Raw genomic sequence first — 21,195 nt, forward strand, 5'->3', positions numbered from 1 at the left:
TTATGATTTGCAAGATACCTGAATTCAAGATAGGAGCTTTAAGAATTGCATATTAAACAACAGGTGCGGGTGCAAAAATCAATCTTACAGTAAACCCTTTGAAAAATCCCCACCTTAATTGAAATTGTTCAATAGGATTATGCATACAATTAGTTAAGTCTTGTTTTACAAGGTTTCCTGTACATATCAATCAGATTTCAAAAAGTTTGCTTTTATTTCCAAATTAAAAGAGGTAGGCCGAGGTTTATTTCTACTCAAGTGAACACTTGGTGCATAACGCTTTTCCTAGGAGAGCATCCTGATTTTTTGCAGGCAGAAAAGAGTTGGAAAAAATTGCAGTCATACATTGCACAAGAGTTTATTTATTGCTTATTTTCTACATGTTGCTCTTATTTATTGCTTATTTTCTACATGTTGCTCCTTTGACTTAATTTTCCTTAGGAAATTAAGTCAAAGGAAGAGAGAGATGCAGAATTGAATAGAGAGGGGAATTTCTTTCACTGAACTTGGTGTGTGTGTGTTTGTGTGTAGAAAAAGCAAGGTGAACATGAACTGGTTCAGACCCAAGCTGATTAATAATTTAAACAATCCCCTTTGTTCTCAGATCAGTTGCAAGAAATTCAGAAATGTTTAGTTCTACTTTAGATTAATGAAAGCTTGGAAATGGAAAAAAAAAATCCCTGGGATTGATCTGAATGATGGTAGTTGAACAAGTCAGCTCTTTGGATTGTGAAGCTGTTTTCTGTAAAGTAGCCATAATTACATTTAATCACAAACTATGTGTAAACCTGTGGTTAATCTAAACTAGAAGCACAAACTTTCAATTTTCTTCCAACTTTGACAGAAGAGGAGAGAAAGCAACAATGCAGGTTTATTGTGCTTATGAAACCAGATTTACACACAATTGTTTGAAATCAATCACAGTTTTCTAGTATAAAACATGGAATAAAGTAGATGAAAGGGTAGTCTCGCCAAGTACCCCACAATAAAAATAAGAGAGTTAATCTAGTCCATTTTCATTTATGAAAAAAAGTGAAAAGTGAATATTTCTGATTGATATAGTTTGTTGTAAGCCCATAGAGTCTGCCAGTCCTTTGGGCATTTGTATGTACTACAAAAATAAAATAAGGATAAGATCAGGGTTTGTTGCCAGGGGTTTGCTTACAAAGACTTGTAGGGATTTTGAAAATTTGTAGGCTGCCATGGAGGATGCATTATCCTGTATAAAAGTGTGCAGGTGAGGAGTTCTGTGTAATGGAGAAGGTGGCTGGACCCATCTTCCAAATCTTCCCAACTCTGTTATACAGTAAATAGATCTTGATTTTCCTCTGTAGAAACATTTACAGTGAGTGTACCTGGCTGAGAAATTCTGGGAGTTGAAGCCCACAAGTCATAAAAGGGCCAAGTTTGAAGACCCCTGGTATAGTGCAACCACAATCTCTCTACCCAGTGCCTCCCCAGTGGTGGGGAAGCAAGACACTGAACTACCCAGCAGAGCAGAAGGAAGAGAACAGCTGGCACCCTTGGCAAGGAACAGATTTAAGACTCACAGAAAGAGTTTTCATTTGCTAGGAGCAATTTAAGCATCTGGCTTCACATACTGTGACTTTGTGAATCCAGTTATTTACAACCCCTGCTTGTTTAACTGTGTTGATTTGGCATCATAAATCTTCAGCTTGGCTTTGGATTCAGCTTCACCTGCAATTCACCTTCATCCATCTAGGTGCTTATCTGTGGTTATTTGCTCTTTTTTTTTTGCCTTTTACTCTGCCTATTCCTGCTGCCTTGCTGTCAGAATTTGTAGGCTACTCCTCCCCTTAATAGGGAAAACCCAGGGATTATGTCTTGTCATGAAAGATTGCTAAGAAAGCCAGGATGTGAAGCCCCCTCATCCATGTTGAGATCACTGAGAACATAGTCATTTATTGATTGCTTTGTCTTTGGGTAATACATTACCCCAATATCCCTCAATTCCATGTCTTCATATCATATCCCTTCACTACACTCTTCTTGCATGATCTTGAGCCCTGCATTACCCATCACTCAAAGATCTCCTTCTCTGTTGTTAAAGATGAGGCCTATATCCTCACATTTTCTCTTGCCTCTCCCCAAATCTCCCAGCACTCATGATCCAGGGTTCCACAACATTCATCTGTTTGTAATGTTCACTTGGATCTGTTAAAGGGTGACAATTATGCCTCCAAAGCCTTTTGTGCTACTTTATTTCTCCATCTATTTCATCACCGGATACTTAGGTCTGTTACAGATTGCAAGACTGGCTGATGTAAGACACCGTCCTTTCTCTACTCCTCATTCCCATGTTTCCAATCTTGGAGTCAACTAAGTTCACCACACCATTGGCCCTCTTTGAATCCACCGGAGCAAATACAAGAATGATCACTGTATCTTGAGACAAACAATAACGCCTGGGTTTCTTCAGTAGGGATAAAATAGACCATCAGTCTCTAGGAGGTATGTTCAGTTTCTCATGCAACAGGTCCATATGAAACTTCTTCCACCAGTTCTTATGCTGACTAAGGTGCTAGCAAAGATGCACGAGAATCCAACTACATCCTTTTCATCCCATGGAGGCTTCAATAGCCATGGTTTATTTCATTTTGTGACTTGTGTACAATCTATTCCTCAAATGACCTGAACTTCTGACTATCCATAGGGAATAGTGCATAACTTAGATCTTTATTCTGACTGCCTCACATCTTGAAGGAGTCAGTTCTAACTTCCATTAGAGCTACTGTAGATGGCGTTCTTCCAATTTCTCAGAAATGGTTGTCCATACCATTTATGCAACTCAAGGAATATTCTTTGCAGGGGAGGCAAACAAGGAACATATCCACCCCCTTCAGTGTGCAATTCATCATAGTTTGGCATTCCATTTACATTTGAAGATGACCTGATATTTTCCTCCATAAAAGTTTTTTCTTGCAGCCATTTTTTCTTTTTTAGCCTCGATTGGAAAATGTTTTTTCTCTAAATGTTTTTAAATGTTTCATGAAGGTTTGACCTGTCTTTACCTGCTAGTATCCTCACTAATCCCTGCCTGGAGTCCTTGATGGATTTCTTTAATGTTGATGTCAAATCCTTTTGAACTAATGGCTTCTACCCACATTCATGTTCTCTCACAGAAGATGTTATTAATGGTCCTTCTGACTGGACTACTCATCTTTCCACATTTTCTGAAAAATGATAAAATAATCCATCTCCTCGATATCATCTTCCTCCTGAAGTCTGTCTGTGTGATGGCATTACTATATTTTTACTCAGCCCGTCAACATTATGAGATTTCTGCTTTGCTTCAAGATACTCGCTTTCCATTTACATTGAACAAGCATTATTTCAAAGAGACCAGCATATGTTTTTGGCTTTGCAAGGTCCATTCAACGATTCTCAGCATTTTTTTGGTAAATAGATAGTTGCAACTTTAAAGCTTTCTTATGATCTTGCCGAGTAAGAGTGCCTTCTTGAAATTCAGGATCACTTTATAAGAGCTGCTTTTCTGCTGTACATGGAATTCCTTCGCCCAGATGATGCTGGACAACTGCTTGAGGCCCACTTTCCACTTTTATTCATCATTATCAACTGGGCCTCCATTCTCAGAGGGAAGCAAGCCTTTAGAGTAGCAATCCTTTTGTTGCTTACGGTCCCAGTCCCTCCTTTGTGTAATAAGCTTAGCTCCTCGCCCATTGTAAGAAATACAGAGACAAAGTGAAGAACTGTGGGGTTCTCAGTGCTCACTGAGCTTGATGGTAGTTTTTTTTTTTACGAGTTCTTACCTAGTTTCATTACCAAACTAGGTAACATCATCAATGTACTGATGATGTTACTTAGTTTGGTAATGACATGTCTGAATAAAAACCACCAAGCTCAGAAAGCACCAACGACCCCACAGTTCAACCCTGAGCTACAAATATTTTCTTCTATTGGTACAATGAAGAAAGGGTTACTTGTCTGAAACTGAAACTCTTAGGAGTTGCAATCTATGTCTTCATACATCCTTCCCTGCTTGGTGCTGGCGACTTCAGGATTTCACACAGGATTTGCTATGTTGGTATCAGGTAGAATTAAGGGGATTTAGCATGAAACACAGCTAGCTACTCATTGTATGTATGTATGGAGGACAAGATTCCAAGCAAAGCATGCCATACACCAGTGGTGGCGAACCTATGGCACGGGTGCCACAGGTGGCACTCAGACCCCTCTCTGTGGGCACGCGCGCCATCGCCCCAATCCTAGGCCTTCAGCTGGATTTTATAAAACCTTTTTGCTTTAGGCCTCTGCTACCATGTGCAAAAAAAAAAAAAGGTTCAATCAATCAGTCAATTTCAACTTCTCGTGGGAAAAAAAAAGATCTTGCAAAGTTGGAATTGATTGATTGAACTTTTTAGTCCCACCCAGTCTGCTGTTACTGCCGCAGCCACGCCCACCCAGTGGGCCACACCCAGCCAATGGGCCACACCCACCGGGCACCCGACGATGCATAAGTGGGTTTTGGGTTGCAGTTTGGGCACTCGGTCTCTAAAAGATTCGCCATCACTGCCATACACTGTAGCAGATTCTCAATGGGCTTTGTACAAGTGGAAAGCCCTTTGGTGAATTCACCAAAGACTACTCAACTTCATTGTAGGTAAGTAATTGGTTTGTGTGGTTGGCTGTTAAAGTAGAATGAAATGTAATGAGCATTGATGGTCTGTTTCTGAAAGTACCTCCACCTAAAGGCTGGAGTATTGAATTGATAGGAAGTTAAGAAATAGAAGCGACTCTACATCATAGTTTATCTTTTCATTTGGAAGCTCAGGCCAGTAATTAGTATAAATCATGGTGTCAGAAAGAAACCTCTACTAGAGCCAGATGTAATTAGAGTCCAGGAGGAAAAGAATGATTTGGGTTGACAATATTAATCCGTTCATTCTCTCTAAAATAAACTGCTTGTCACTGCTGTTTTCCATTTTGCCCAAGCCAACAAAAGATAGTCTTTAGGGATAAAGGCAAACTGTTCCTGTATTTAAGCAGCTGCCTAGGACAATCAATGCCTTACCTTTGATTCAAGTTGCAAAATAAGCTTTGCTCACGTTGGAGTAAATGTGGCAGAGATGGTTCAAGATATATTTGTTTGTTGTTGCTTAGTTTGATTTATATGGATGTCCAGCTTACAAAAGCAACTCTGAGCAGCTTATATTTGGAGAGAAACCTGAAAAACAAAGGAACTAAAAACAAAGCACAACCAATGCCTGGATCTGAAAAGAGAATAACAAAATAAAAGCTAGCAGAATAATTGAGATCAGCCATAGCTTTCAATCTGGATGGGGTCATCTCACAGTCTGGCCCAATTTCCAGGGGAAGAGCCATATTTTCAGGGCTTTATGGTGGGCTGGTAGGATCAGACCATTTGAACTGCGGAAAAAATATTCCGAAAGCAAGTGCTATGACAGAGAAAGCATCACCAGGTCCCACCCAGATATCTTTGTTTCTACCAAATCTCATAGAGTAAACAGAGACAATTGGAGATGAGCAATCCTACAAATAATCTGGCCTTAGGTCATGAAGGGCTTTTATAGATGGTAACCAGCAACTTAAATTACATCCATGAGCCAACACAGTTCGCAAACTTTTGTTTTTGTTCAGTTACTAAGTCATGTCCAATTCTTCGCAACCCCGTGCACCATAGCACACCAGGCCATCATGTCCTCCACTGTCTCCTGGAGTGTGCCCAAATTCATGTTCATTGTGTAAATGACACTATCTAGCCATCTCCTCCACTTCTCCTTTTGCCTTCTCAACCTTTTCCAACTTCAGGGTCTATTCCAATAAGTCCTCTCCTCTCATTAGATGGCCAAAGTATTTGAGCTTCGGCTTCAGTTTCTGTCCTTCCAAAAAACAGTCAGGGTTGGTTTCCTTTAGAATTGACTGATTTGATATCCTTACAGTCCAAGGGACTCTCAAGAGTCTTCTTCAACACCACAATCTGAAAGCATCAGTTCTTGGGTGCTCAGCCTTCCTTAAAACCATATACTACTACTAGGAAAACTATGGCTCTCAAAAGAGTGGTGTTATATGAGTGCACTGAGTTGTGTCCAACAACTACTTGTGTTGCTGGATTCTAGGCCAATGACAGCTTTTGAGTATCTTTCAAAGGTAGCCCAGTGTATAGCACATTGCAGTAGGAGGTAACCAGAGCACAAATTATTGTGAACAGAGCCTACCAATCTAAGAAAGGACACAGCTGGTACACATGTGTGCAGAGGCCTTCATGGACATGGCTGCCACCTGCTTCTCCAGATGTTTTACTTTTGATAACTCAGCCCCAGCATATCAAGGTTACCAAAGGTCTTAGCAATAGCTATCCCTTGTAGAAGTCAGTTGATACCCCATTTTTATAACTAGATAAAGATAGATAGGTAGGTAGGTAGGTAAGTAGGTAGATAGATAGATAGATAGATAGATAGATAGATAGATAGATAGATAGATAGATAGATAGATAGATAGATAGATAGATAAAAGGGGAAAGGATAGACAGATAGATTGATGATGATGGCTTGGAATACCAGGCAATTTTAAGTTTTATATGTGTCTATTATTGGTCTGGAATAATTGTGCTCTTCCTTACTGGAAGTTAGGTGCAAAAAGTAAAAACAAAAGTTTCTTTGGAAATCAATAACATATATCTTTGTGCCTTTTAAATTCATGACCCACACCTCCCCAAAACCATGTGAAAAAAGTTCTTAATAAGTACTCTTAGATTGTTAGGAATATTGGGTTTCCCTTTTTTTTATTGTCTTAAACATCATCGTGTAATTTGGAACTTTACCTTGTTGGTTCTAAATGCTATATTTTTAATCACTTCTCCTTTCTTTTTTCTTTTTTCTTTTTTGTTTAGCAAAATAAGCTTCCTCAGAACTGCTATCCTTTACTTGTATTTGTGAATGCCAAAAGTGGAAGTCTTAAAGGTCGGGATTTGTTGCACAGTTTTCGAAAACTGTTGAACCCTCATCAGATCTTTGAACTAACAAATGGAGGTCCGCTGCCTGGGTAACATATTGTTTCTATTCAATACATCTTGGCTATTTCACATGTTACTTGTTTTGAGCGATATTTTTTCCCCCTTGATCTTGGTTTCCTTCGCTCTTGGTCTTGCAAAGCTGCCGAAGCCCTGAACAATGGCCAAATGGAAATTGCTCAGTGAGTGACATTTTTAGTCTGCCCGCCACCCCCTTGGAGAAGGAATTGGAAGATAACATTTCCTCATCTTAACTCCTTTTGTTTCTTAACCTTTTGTGTTTAACATTTGGCACTTATGCATAATGGCTCAGGAGTTTGAAAATCTGTAACCTTGGTTAATTAGGTGATCTTGTATCGTTTCAATATGGATGAGAAGATGGTGTTGCCAAGGAACTTCTTAAGATTTTGCAGCTGCTGTGTTGGGATTTCCTAATTCTCTCTTTGACCAGAAGATTCTGACGCCTTATCGTCTGTTTATTTTGGAAGGTTACTTGAATTTGGAGTGCAAAGCTGCTGTTTGGGAAAATGCAGATCCGAAGCTTTGGGCTAACGATCCACAAAGGCTTTGGAAGCCAGCCACCTCTTTCAAAAGCTTTTAGTGCTGTAATTAGGAAGCATCGCAGTGTGAATAGCAATGTGGCTGAGCTCGGACAATATTCATGCCAAAAGGTTCAATAAAAGAAGGAAGAGATGTTTAACCCTCCTGTCAAATAATAAATTTTTGCACTCTTTTCAGTAGGCTTTAAAGTCACTTATTAAAACTGTTGGGGTGGGTTGAATAAATGCCAATTTCTATTTTTGCATTGGGATTTGGCAGCGGCTATTCCAAAGAAAAGAAGGTAATTTGTCAAAGAGACGGGGATGTAAAGAATGAAAAAGAGAGAAAGCTGAAAACTCTAGGCCAGGGGTAGGCAACCTTGGCTCTTTTATGACTCGTGGACTTCAACTCCCAGAATTCCTCAGCCAGCACAGCACAGCTGGCTGAGGAATTCTGGGAGTTGAAGTCCACGAGTCATAAAAGAGCCAAGGTTGCCTACCCCTGCTCTAGGCACTTACCCTTTATTGGAAAATAGACTGAACATTCATGACATGACTTTTTTCCTACTTACATACTTAAATTTTGATAAAGCATTAACTCTTGAAAATGAAGCATTGCATGTTTTTTTTCCTACTTGAGCTGTATGAAATACACGCACATGTTCTACAAGCTTTTTTTTTTAATAAGTAGAAACACAGAATTAATTTTAGAGTGGTTTGAGTACTTTTTCCCCCCAATTTTGTATTACCTATTGGCGATGAGGGTTTTTTTTCCTACTAGCCAGCAAACTATTTTGCTTTGTTTCTTGTTATCACATGCAAATCTGTCATCGTTTCATTTTGAATGCATATGACATAGCTGGAAAGTGATACTATAAAAAGTTAGTGGGCACAGTTCTGTTTTGCTCAACGTTTAACAGATTTGTAGAAGAAAGCTAAATAGAATTTCGGATGACAGAGCATTGTATGAAAATTAAAGGGTTATATTCCATTTATCTTCAGCAAGAGAATAACATTAATTTTCTGTCTTTACCATGATCAAATGCTTTCATTGTTCAAGCAATGCACTTGAGTTTCAAAGGCCAAATGAGCTTATCTGTGTTACCCAGGAGTGAGTTTCTGAGTAGTCTAGCCCCATTGTTTTAGGCTGGCAAGATATTTAAATCAAATAACCATTCTTGAACTCTGAAGAACACTTTAGCATGTTTTAATGCTCCCCTAATAGCTGTTTTTGAGGGCAAATGTAATCTGAAAAATCTAAGATTGAGAAGGACTTTTTGGCCTTATACAGTAGCTCATGCCCTACATTGGGTTGCTAAGGATACAAAGGCCCATTCTATCATTTCATATTTATTTATTTTTTAATTAAATTTAAATATGACCCATCTCGCCTAGGTGGCTTACAACTAAGTGAAACAACGAAATAAAACATTAAATATTAAAACAATAAATATTAATGTTAAAATGTACTTAAAATTAACAAAGATGATAGGAAGGGAGCAGGATGCATGTGGGATGAAGGTGAAGTCTTATTTGAAAAAGAAGGTTATGTCAGTCCATTTTCTTTGTTTATTTTTTCTGATTTTGGTTCTATTATGTTAGAATATGAAAAACTATGTTTAACACAATCAGATCTTCTAGAATAAAGAGATAGTACTTCATCATTCTGTGAGTTATCTTCATACTGTTGTCAGTATCTCAAAAGCACTCAGACCAGATCCAGAAATTTACTTTTGTGCGTTTCCCAGGAGTCTGACCCCAATGAGAGATGTCTCAATTCTTTCTGTTGACCTTCAAATTGCTTTTGGAGCTGGAAGGGTTGTTGCTGGATTAAATGAAGTCCAACCTCTCCTTGCCCATATAAAATTTATCTGGTTCTTGGGATACCGACTTCGGTCTATTTTTTTAAAAAGAAGATAACGTGAGCCTATTTCTGTTTTTAGTTGGCTGGATAGGTTTAAAGAAAACTGTATACATGCTTCAATTCACAGTTGTGCTTATCAATAATATTGTCCTTATTGTTTTTTTATACATTGAAGATTTCACGCCTTCTCTCAAATTCCGTATTTCCGAATATTGGTGTGCGGTGGTGACGGCACAGTTGGATGGGTCCTTGGTGCCCTGGAAGAAATCAGGCACAAGCTCTCCTGGCCTGAACCATCTGTGGCTATTTTGCCTTTAGGAACAGGTGAGGCTTAAACTGCGGATTTTAGGAAGAAGAAGGGCAGTGGATGAGGTTTCCCATAAGCTCATAGATTCTATCGTTCCGTAAATTAAATTAGCATTGGTTAACTGTTACAGCAAACTGATGCCATTAGGCTATTTCCAATGGCAAATTCAGCAGACATCTCATTTTAACTTTGTAAGTGATAATTAAAAATGTATTTGAATCAAAGGCCTTGTAGATGTGGCAGAACCACAACTCCTGGTAGGCCAAACTATTGGTCAGAGGTAGTAGGCCAGGGGTGTCAAACTGCCGGCCTGTGGACCGGATGCATCATGCGGAGGCCCGCCCACCTCAGCTCCGGCAATGCGAAAAAAGTTGCGATACGTCGCGACACATCACGTGAAGTGGCGAGTGACACCTGTGTAATAGGCCTACTGAAATTCAGGTTAATGTAAAGTAAAGGCTTTTTATTTTATTTTTTCTTTAGTAGATTTTTTTTTAACGAAAACATGCCCTTTTTGATCAGGTAATGACTTGGGGAGGGTCCTGCGCTGGGGTGCTGGCTATAGTGGCGAAGATCCGTACTCCATCCTGATATCTGTAGATGAAGCTGACGATGTGCTTATGGACCGTTGGACCATCCTTTTGGATGCTCAAGAGTCATTGGAAAGCTCAGAAAATGGTATATTGGAGCCAGAACCTCCTAAGGTATTTCTCAATTTTTCCTTCCTGAAAGTACAGCAATAACAACATAAGTAAAAAAAAACCAAAAAACAAAGTGCTGAACATCCAAAACTTGTTCTTATATAGAATGATCTAATAATTCAAAATGAATTGTTGTATTGTAGTGTTTTTCTCAGATGCCTGCTATTTATTAAGTTGATTTGGGGACTATAATTTATAGTCTTCTCTCCGTTTTCCCTTCAGTTTCTCTTCTACTTATCTCTTTTTTTCACCATAATTAGTCACTTTCTCACTCCCTATTCCTCTTTTCTGATGAATAAGCAGTTCATGATGAAACTTCCTAACGCAATGTTGACAGACATTATGCACAGAGGATAAGTCTATGTTAAATGTATATATAATTAATATTCTGATTACTTGTGAGCAATGTGATTTTATTTTGAAAGGCATATAAATTGCTATGGTGCTTTGTTACCTATTTTCCCTAATTAGAGGACTGCAAAGCTATAAAATATGGTAATTAGAATACATGCTTGATAAAGTAATTACCAAATTGCTTGGGTTTCCTTAAAATCCTTGTAAAATGGATCAGAGTTTACTTCTTGTTCCTTTTTATAAACCAATAAAGCAACAGCTGAGCATACTGTTCCGTTCTAGGATAAGCACAGTAAACTTTACATCATCTGCATAATGTAAAATTAAATCACCAGCTTTCTTATGTAGCCTCTTGAAACTCATTGTGTGAAGAATGTGAGTAATGGGCAATATGTCATAGCTCTTCAAATAATTTTCTAAGGAAGATTATTTGTTTATATATCAAATTTGGAGACCGTCCATCTCACAGCAGACTCTGAGCGGTATACAATTAAACTATAAAAATATAAAATATATAAATAATATATTCCGGTAGGCAGTTAAAACAAGAATAAAATTAGCCGAGTTAAAAAGGCAGAGGGAGGGCTTTCATTTGAGTCTCAAGTGAGTCAGCAGAGTCAGGTCTGAAAGGCCAGGAGAGTGGAGGGCCCGCCTCATCTCTGGGGGAGAATGTTCTAAAGCAGGGGTAGTCAACCTTGGCTCTTTTATGACTCGTGGACTTCAATTCCCAGAATTCCTGGCTCAGGAATTCTGGGAATTGAAGTCCACGAGTCATAAAAGAGCCAAGGTTGACTACCCCTGTTCTAAAGTCTGGTTGACAGAGAAAGTTCTCTTATGTTAACCTGGTTTTCCCAGAAATCTCTCAGAGGAGGCTCCCTTCCTGGACTCCAGGGAGATTATGTTAATCTGGTTTCCCAAGAAATCACTCAGCGAAGGCTCTCTTCCTGGATTCCAGAAAGATTATGTTAACCTGATTTTTCCAAAATCACTCCGAAGAATCATGGCGATAAGCAGGGGTCCAATTCTTCCTTCGTCAAATCCAATGATTTGACTACCTTTTTATTTTGTAGCAAAACCTGCGGGGATATGACAGACTGAAAACAAAACATATGTTTGGCAGTGTAGAAAAAGAAGAAGACAACAGATAAACTGGATGCTGAGAATTGAGAATATTACCGGATTATCCTTGGAATGCTATGACTTCTTACGAAAAACAGCTCAAGACTCAAGATAGATATTTGTCCTGTTGAAGAGACCAGAAGTTGAACCTAACTAGATAGGATCTGCTTCATACTGTTGTTCTTTTTAAGTTGGAGAGTTTTTAATAGAGATGTTCCTGTGTATTTGTTAGAAATAGTTTGGTTCAAAACGTGAAACTTCATTTCTACTTTTTTGTTTTCAGATTGTACAGATGAATAATTATTGTGGCCTTGGAATTGATGCAGAGCTGAGTCTGGGTTTCCATCATGCTAGGGAAGAAGAGCCAGACAAATTCAATAGCAGGTATTTGGAATATTTTGAGAAAAGGAACAACCTCTCCCACTAACTGATAATTATTGAGAACAAACATTCATATATTTCATCTCACTAATTCAGGTGGTGTTTGACTTACAACTATAACTGAGTCTGGAATTATGGTCGTACGTTGTGCTGGTCATTAAGTGGGTCACCACGTGACCACCTGATTTTACAACCTTTTTTTGCAATGGTCATTAAGCAAACGTGACACTCATAAAGCAGATGCTGTGGTCATTAAGGGAATTCATTGTCCAAATGAAGCAAACACCAGTTTCTGGCAAAACACATCATACATAAATTGCAATCATGATTGTGGGACTCTGCAAATGGCTGTAAATGCAGTCTGGCTACCAAGTGCCCAGAATGTGATCATGTGAGGCCCATCCACTTGAACAACAAATCTGGGTAATAAATAGCTGGGGAGCTAAGGTGGACACCACTTGAGCTTCTTTCGGGGTGGGGGAGAAGGAGGCAATGAGATGTCACCACAGGAAAAGACCTTCTTATAAAAGCTCACAGAATTTTTTTTGGGTGATGGAGCTGAGTAGGTACATATGGGAGAAGACAACTTCTTCAGATGACCTAGTCCTAAACCATTTTGGTCTTTAAAGGTCTTAAGCAGCAGTTTGAATTGGACCTGGACCGAGAACCAGCCTAGATGACAAAGAACTGGAATCATTTGTTCATATTGGCCAATTCCAACACGCAGTGTAGCTGTTCTGTTTTGAGCTAACTTGTGTCCAGACCATTTTTAAAGGCAGCCCCATCTACAACGCAACAGAATATCTGTTACAAGACTATCTCTGCTTAGGGTAATATAGAAATATACATGGTACTTATCATACCATAACTTAAGGATATTATTAAAAATGGATATCATGGCAACTCTAACACTAGTCAGTGGTAAACACCATATTTCATACTTGTCCAATGAGAAGATCATGTTTCTGCTTATTTGGTGCCTCAGTTACCCAGCTACATGTCTATCTAGTCCAGTGGTGGAGAACCTATGGCACGGGTGCCAGAGGTGGCACTCAGAGCCCTCTCTGTGGGCACGCGTGCCGTTGCCCCAGTCCTAGGCCTTTAGCTGGGTTTTATAAAACCTTTTCGCTTTAGGCCTCTGCCGCCGTGTGCAAAAAAAAAAAAAAAGGTTCAATCGGTCAATTTCAACTTCTTGCGGGAAAAAAAATCTTGCAAAGTTGGAATTGATTGATTGAACTTTTTAGTCCCACCCAGTCTGCCATTACCACCGCAGCCACGCCCACCCAATTGGCCACACCCACCTGGCACTCAACGATGCATAAGTGGGTTTTGGGTTGCAGTTTGGGCTCTCGGTCTCTAAAAGGCTCGCCATTACTGATCTAGTCCATCTTGGCTGATCTTAGACAGCTAAGCAAGGCCAGACCTAGTTATTATTTGGATGGGAGAACATCTGGAAGTTCAGTTCTCTGAGTTAGACTGGAACATTTATATATATAAAAAAATCTCAGAAGATGGTAATACAGATTGCTTCCTTATTTTCCAAGAAATCTGTGAGGTTGTGCTGAAAGAGATTACCATTTTCCCCACTTTTCCCACTTACAGATCCACGAGTAGATATGTGTTTGATCCCATGGCTGCTAGTTTTGCTCAGATGCCCTTAATGAAGGCTGAAAATCTGAAAATCCAAACATATACTATCAGGTCGTCTCTATCTGTAGTCTCAGAAAAATGAGACAAGGCTTGCCTCTTCAGAATGTCAATGGCTCTTCCTCCAGTTCCCCCTCCCCCCCGCTCTCTTTGACAATTTTCTTTTGAATAGTATTTCATTCCAATTTAGATACATGGAGCTAACTGGCTTTCTGTTTGTAGGAATGACATAAAAATGATGCAAGATACTATCAGTTGTGTTTTTGGAAATAAACCCAGCTAACATATATAAACATATCCATTGCGTTTATTCACACGAAACCTGCCCTCCAGAACTTATGGCCATGTAAGAAAGAGGGAATCTTAACACAGTTTCACTGGGTAGCAACCATTACTGTCATGATAGCTCCACCTCTTCTTCCCTCAACCCGTACCTGCCAGAGGCATTAGATTACAATTCCCATCATCCGAAATAATCATGGTGGCTGGGTTGAAGAGCGGATAACACTCCAAAAACTATGACGTAGAAGACTTGAGTTATTCTTGATTCTTTTAGTTAAAACTCCAAAAACTTAAAAAAAACAACCACTTGAGCCTTGTTTTTTCAACAATCCCTGCGTATCTACATTCATCACAGTTCCTAAGTAAACATGTAAAGATTAAGCCATTCTTTTTTTCACATTGAATTCCATTTCCAATGTATTGCTCGCGTATCACTGTTTTGGTTCTTCAGTTTAGAAATGTATTATGTCTCTCTGAATTGTGATGCATCCATCTAGCAAGGCCTGATTTGATTCCACATTCCAGTGTGTGAAATTGGTCTTCATGTAAGAGCAAAGGTATTTGACTATTCTGCTGTGCAATCTAATTGAGACTGAGACTTTGTCATTTTTTTTTATAATGTGCAGCCTGATTCCATTTTAGGATTGATCTGCTAGAAATTTACTTATCTAAGTGAGGAAAGCAAGACTCCCATAAAATCAGAGAAGGAAACTGTTGTGTCAATCAGCAAAGCACAGATATACATATCACAGAGCTTATACCATTTTTATAAAAGAAACACAACTTTTATTTCTAGGCTACACAACAAAGGCGTCTATGTAAAAGTTGGACTGCAGAAAATGAGCCATACCAGGAGTCTTCATAAAGAAATCAAACTTCAGATGGACCAGCATGAAGTTGAGCTTCCAAGTATAGAGGGTCTTATTTTCATAAATATTCCCAGGTAAATAACTAGATATCTGGCTTTGGATTTGCTTTTTACCAAACAGTGCTTACGTTAGTGTTTAGAACTGCCTTGTAATAGCTAAAATAGCTTTATTAATAAACAGCTCTTAGGTGCTTTTGTATTAAGAGTTTGCTTCACACTCAGAGTTATGTTATTCTACTATGGATTTAATAAATAACTGTGAGTTGTTAGTGGGCAGGAATTTCAAGCTCATATGCTTCTTATTCTTCTGAGGGATGCTTTGGTCCTCTGAGTTTGGTTAGACTAGCACTGATGATGTTTCCTGGTTTGGGTAATGAAATATCTGCAAGAAAACCACCAAGCTCAGAGAGCACCAAGCACCCCTCATTTCAACCCTGAGCTACACATATTCTTCTTTGTTCTTCTTTTGTTGGGACTGCAAGGATGAGGCTAACATTGTGACTGTATATTATCTTGTTTCCCAGTTTAAATATAGTATACTGGAGCTATGGAATTTGGTCTGACGGTTAAGGGACCAGGCTACAAACCAGGAGACTGTGAATTATGGTCTTCCCTTAGGCACGAAAGTCGGCTGGGTGACTTTGAGCCAATCTCTTTCTCTCAGCCCATCTCCCCTCACAGGTTGGGAAAAATAGGTGGAGGAAATAGTATTAGGTATGGTTACTGCCTTGTGTATAAAAATAATAAAGGCAGGATGAAAAAAAAATCTTAACAAGCCAACTTTCTGGTTTATCTTATTTTAGACACGATGCTTAGCTGCTCATTTAAAATAGGAGAAAATGTTTTGACCCACATTTGGCATTGCCAAGGAATGGCAAGAAGATCTGCAGGCTTAAGTGATTGGTTAAGCCAGGGGTAGGCAACCTTGGCTCTTTTATGACTCGTAGACTTCAACTCCCAGAATTCCTGAGCCAGCATGGCTGGCTCAGGAATTCTGGGAGTTGAAGTCCACGAGTCATAAAAGAGCCAAGGTTGCCTACCCCTGGGCTAAGCAGTATTCCTGTAATGGCAAACTATGATATATTGCACTGTTTAACTTAGATGCATATAGTTTGGCCTGCCTATATTAGCCTACACCCATTTAAAGAGAGAGAGACAACTATTTCACAGAGATCCAAAACAGTTTTAAAATTTGTGAAGCGTGGTGACATGAAACAAATGGACTCTGTTCTAGCTGTTCTACTTATTGTTCCTCCTGCCTTTGTCCATTCAGTTTCACTTCTGACCACACGAAACTGCCTTGTACAGAATCACGCCATTGATCTCATGAGCTTAGTAGTGTTTGTGCCAGCTGCCCAGAGCTTTTCATTGTCTTGTATGGACATTTCCCCCCTTTGCCGGTTACCCAAAACCTTTTCGTCAGACGATATCAGCAGCAAGATTCTCAGATTTCTAAAGTACAAAAACACCGAGCCTCTTCTAAGAATTCTGTCAATTTTTTTTTGTAAAAAACTCAGTCAAATCTAGCTTCCTTATATAGGGAAGAAGGTGTTATAAGAATGATTCCTTCTGTTACCATTAATAGGTCCATTGTTTATAGATACAAAGAAATATTAGAGATATGAACATAAAGTTCACTAAACCAGCATTTGTTCAGCTTAGCTGGATTCATGCATCATACAAAGCCATAATATGATATTATGATGTAGTTACAAACTGTCATATTATAATGTAGTTACAAACTGTGAACCCAGTCAACACACGGATTATTTGTAAAGGCTTTAAAACGAGCCCTGAATATATTGAAGGACAGACAAATAAATAAGAAGAAACTAATTTTTAAAATAACAAGGCAACTGGTTATTTTAGTTAGTTTCTACTTTTTTTCTCATTTTTAAAGGTGTTTTTTTTAATATTTCTATATGAAAAATGTATTACCAATCTGTTAATCTGACACGATCCGAATAACAGATCTAGTTTATTAATTATACTCACCTCTGAATAAACTCTTGTTTGTTTCTTTTTAAATGCTGGCACATCTTCACGGGTTGACTTGGTACCTCAGGACAGAGGTTTTCTTTTGGGGGCCCAGTCTTTAAATATCTGTGGGTTAATGTAGGATTTATGACTGCTTTCATTTTACCTAAAGGTTTGTCTGCTGCTTTCAAGCGCCCTCTGCAGGTCATTAAGACAAGAGCAGATACCATATCTAAATGTTACCTGGTCTTCTGATTATTAAACACTTATTATTCTCTCTCAAGTTGCTACAATGCCCCTGTTTGATGCCAGTAATTACAGTATCAGCGAGGAAAACTACATGTGCTATATGTACTGTTTGTACATTTGTTTTTCTGTTTTAATTTCCTGCAAAATAAATGCTCCAAAGTAAAATGTCTTACAGAAATAAAAAGGTATTAGAGGTTTAAATACGATTTGTCAGGCAGTCAGTCAGATGTTTAGACTGGATTTGTCATTTTTATTTACTTATCAAGTCCTTCCCAAGGACCTGGGATAGGCAGATGTTGTTTGATGTTGTTAACGGTTACCCTCAGAGGATGTAAGTTGTTTCAAGTAAAGCTGCCTTTTGCAGTTGACTGATTGTGATTTTGTCAATGCCCGTGGTGTTCAAAGTCATGTTCCAGTTGTTTTTATTATTATTATTATTATTAGTTCATTATTTTTCATCATTCAGAGATATATATGCAAGATGGTCAGCTATATGAATTTTCCAAATAAGTAAATACAGTAAGGTTATATCATTGCTTTGTTTCTAGTTGGGGATCAGGGGCTGACCTTTGGGGGTCTGATAATGACAGCCGGTTTGAGAAACCAAAAATTGATGATGGCTTGTTAGAAGTAGTTGGTGTCACCGGAGTTGTTCACATGGTAAGTCAAATAGTTTTTTTTTTTCATTTGAATCTTTTTATGGGATGCAATGGATTTATTCTGTTTGACTTGACCTGAAACAATTGCACTTGTAAATTAATTGAGTTTTATATTGAAACACAAGGCTATGGGAATATAATATGGTGCGGACTGCGAGGGTGTTCAGTGTGATAGTTTAAATCAGGGGTAGTCAACCTTGGCTCTTTTATGACTTGTGGACTTCAATTCCCAGAATTCCTGAGCCAGCTTAGCTTAGCTGGCTCAGGAATTCTGGGAGTTGAAGTCCACGAGTCATAAAAGAGCCAAGATTGACTACTCCTGGTTTAAATGGAAGCATATTTGGAAATACAGTGGTTCTCAACCTTTTTAATGCTGCGACCCCAACCGGTCGTAAGTCGAGGACTAAACCGGTCGTAAGTCGAGGACTAAACCAGTTGTAAGTCGAGGACTACCCAACCGGTCGTAAGTCGAGGACTTTCCCTGCCCGGGAGCGCCGTGCATGCGTGGTTCCGCCCCCTGCGCCGGCCGAGGCGTAGCTGGCAAGCGGCAGAGACGGAGCAGGCCGACCACCAGCTGGCCCAGCTCAAGAGAGGTAAGGCACCCGCCGGAAAAGGGGAAAAAAAATGGCGGACAGCCTTGCTTGGCGACCCCCGTGAAATGGTCAATCGACCCCAAATGGGGTCACGACCCATAGGTTGAGAACCGCTGTTATAGAACGTAGAATCATAGGGCTGGAAGGGACCTTTCAGGCCTTTAAGCCCAACCCTTTGCTCAAGGAAGGAAAGATTATATCATCCCTATCAAATGGCTGTCCAGTCTATTTTGGAAACCTCCAGCAATGGAGCACCCACATCTTCAGGGGGCAGGCTGTTCCATTGATCAATTGCTCTCACTGTCAGAAAACTTCTCCTTACTTTCAGGCTATAATCGGGAGAAATTCCATGTGTGATACATATATAAAAAAATGTAAAAGAATCAGTATTTATGAGTTTTACCCAGTGACTGATCTCAAAGGAGACTTGATTTGTTTTTGAAAAGTAGTGTTCCGATTAGTTTTTTTCTCCCCCCCCAATAGGGTCAAGTTCAAGGTGGCCTTCGTTCTGGCATCCGGATAGCCCAAGGCTCTTACTTCCGTGTAACACTTCGGAAGCCAATTCCTGTCCAAGTAGATGGTGAGCCCTGGATTCAACCACCAGGTCAGATAATTATTTCTGCAGCAGGACCAAAGGTAACTTATATGTTTGGTAGACATTTTATCATTACTGTAGAAAAGCAGAAAAAAACTGTAACTGTGTTCAGGTCCTGTACATAACAGACTATAGCCAGATGGATCTGGTTGAAATAGAATGTATTTTAGTTGTTAAAAATCCCAACAGCTGTAGCCTTTTTCCTTCAGCCTTCTTCATCTGCTATGATTGGAGGCTTTCTGGGTTAGCTAAGCAGAATTACATCTCAGGAATGTATATTACGAAGAATAGAATAAACCTGCATGTCAGATGAATGTCTTATCATGTATTCAGGATTTGGGGGGGGGGGGTAACAGAATGGAAAATAGATTAATCAACCCAGAAAATCATGGTAAATTAAAGGCGACATAGTGGAGACCTACTATATATGATAATTGATTTATTGCTCAAGGTCATGTTCTCACTGTACCATTTCAGGTTGCAGGCTGGAATACACATAGCTAAATCTTCCTCATGTAATATATACGTACATGGAAAACTAAAATGTGAGGTTCCAGCCTAACCTTTTTCTTTCCAAATATAGAGTTTTCTTTGAGTACAACATTTTTCAACTTACTGTAAGCTCCTTCTAACTACTTGAAGTTAACTATAATAGTTCCAAAAGATATTTGTTATCATAGCCAGAGCTAGTTCTTTCTTCTAGGATTCAGTATACAGAATCAAATGAATATCTGAATGTACACCATGTTATTTCTGTATGCATAGCTTGTTGTCAAACGTTTTCCCTCTACCTACCACTCTCTGCATTGCATCAGATGTATTATATGTAGAACATGTCCAATTGGACAGGATGATTGCTTCCCGTGGCCATATCTAGCGTATCTACTACAATTCTTGGCTTATTGGGAATGCCTGGTAGGGGAGGCTGGTGTATGTTAAGCCATGCCTTAGGAACATAAGCTAGTTCTTCCCTCTTTTAAAGATTTTTTTAACTGTATAATTGTCTGATTTTTAATTGTCAGATATCTTTTGTATATGTGATCTTTGATTGCAGGTTCATATGTTAAAGAAATCAAAACAGAAACAGAAGAAAACTGGAAACATTAAGGATTCAAGAACTGAGAGCACATTGGCTGATGAAGCAGGGCGCTGATGGGAGATACTCATAGTCCAAATGCTGCACATCTACTGTAGATGACACTTGTCTGGCAAAATACTGTTGCATAGTTCAGGTCATTTATGAGCCTGTCTTCTTGTTCCATGTTCATTGTTCAGTAACCATGTAACTGACATGAAATACGATTATACAGATGAGTTGATCAGAGGAATTTGTATTAGGGAGCCTATTGAAGGATTTAAGCTAGTCCAGAGAAAAATAAATAACTTGGGTGAGAATAGAAAAGAACCAATAATATAATTTGTGAACTAGTTCTTTTTTTCCTGATCTACACAACAAGGGATCCCATTGCCTTCTCCTCTTCACCTGTGCAACCCACAGGTTACTCATACTGTTTTTAATCAATAATTGTTAAACACACAACAGAGCTCTCATTGAAGAATTGGCAAAGAAAAAGTTTAATAGAATGCAGAAGAGGGAAAACTCTCCCCATAATGGCTAGCTGTCCTCTGCTTTGAGTTTTCATCTGTGGACCGCAAACACTTTCATTACACTACCACAAGAAATTTTTTTTAGAGAAAAGAAAGCTCCTATAATTTTGTCTCTTTTTTTATAGTTTACAGATTTTTTTTTTATGAAACCTACAAGCTTTGGTTTTCTAATGTACCCCATGTGTTTCTTTTCTCTAATTCTGATCTGTAAGTCAATGTTCCTGGTTTCATTCTCTAACCTTCTCTTTCTGTCAGCATTCAGACTGTTGTTGAAATATCAAACTCAGAATGGGTACAAAGCACAATGTAGAAAATTAATCTATTTCAACCTTTATTTGATAAATATTAAATGATAATGCAGAAAATGAAATATACATTGGTTTATTTTCAGTTAAAATATTTTTTAACTGTTTAGAAACAAATAATGGATTTTGTTCTCT

At 38.8% G+C, this 21,195-nt stretch overlaps 1 protein-coding gene across 1 annotated transcript in view; it reads left to right on the top strand.

Annotated features, from left to right (window-relative positions):
• DGKQ (diacylglycerol kinase theta) overlaps positions 1-20,523 on the top strand; it is an 80,550-nt gene extending 60,027 nt beyond the window's left edge. The window contains exons 17-24 of the mRNA XM_029285026.1: positions 6,893-7,044; positions 9,591-9,739; positions 10,245-10,426; positions 12,180-12,280; positions 15,003-15,149; positions 17,849-17,960; positions 19,036-19,188; positions 20,202-20,523. Of these exons, the coding sequence (XP_029140859.1) occupies positions 6,893-7,044; positions 9,591-9,739; positions 10,245-10,426; positions 12,180-12,280; positions 15,003-15,149; positions 17,849-17,960; positions 19,036-19,188; positions 20,202-20,300 (1,095 nt within the window). The 3' untranslated portion in view covers positions 20,301-20,523. The remainder of the gene's footprint in view (positions 1-6,892; positions 7,045-9,590; positions 9,740-10,244; positions 10,427-12,179; positions 12,281-15,002; positions 15,150-17,848; positions 17,961-19,035; positions 19,189-20,201) is intronic.
• The last annotated feature ends 672 nt before the right edge of the window (positions 20,524-21,195 follow it).

This window comes from Protobothrops mucrosquamatus, unplaced genomic scaffold, assembly GCF_001527695.2.
Source record: "Protobothrops mucrosquamatus isolate PMUCROS unplaced genomic scaffold, P.Mucros_1.0 scaffold1199, whole genome shotgun sequence".
NCBI lineage: Eukaryota > Metazoa > Chordata > Lepidosauria > Squamata > Viperidae > Protobothrops > Protobothrops mucrosquamatus.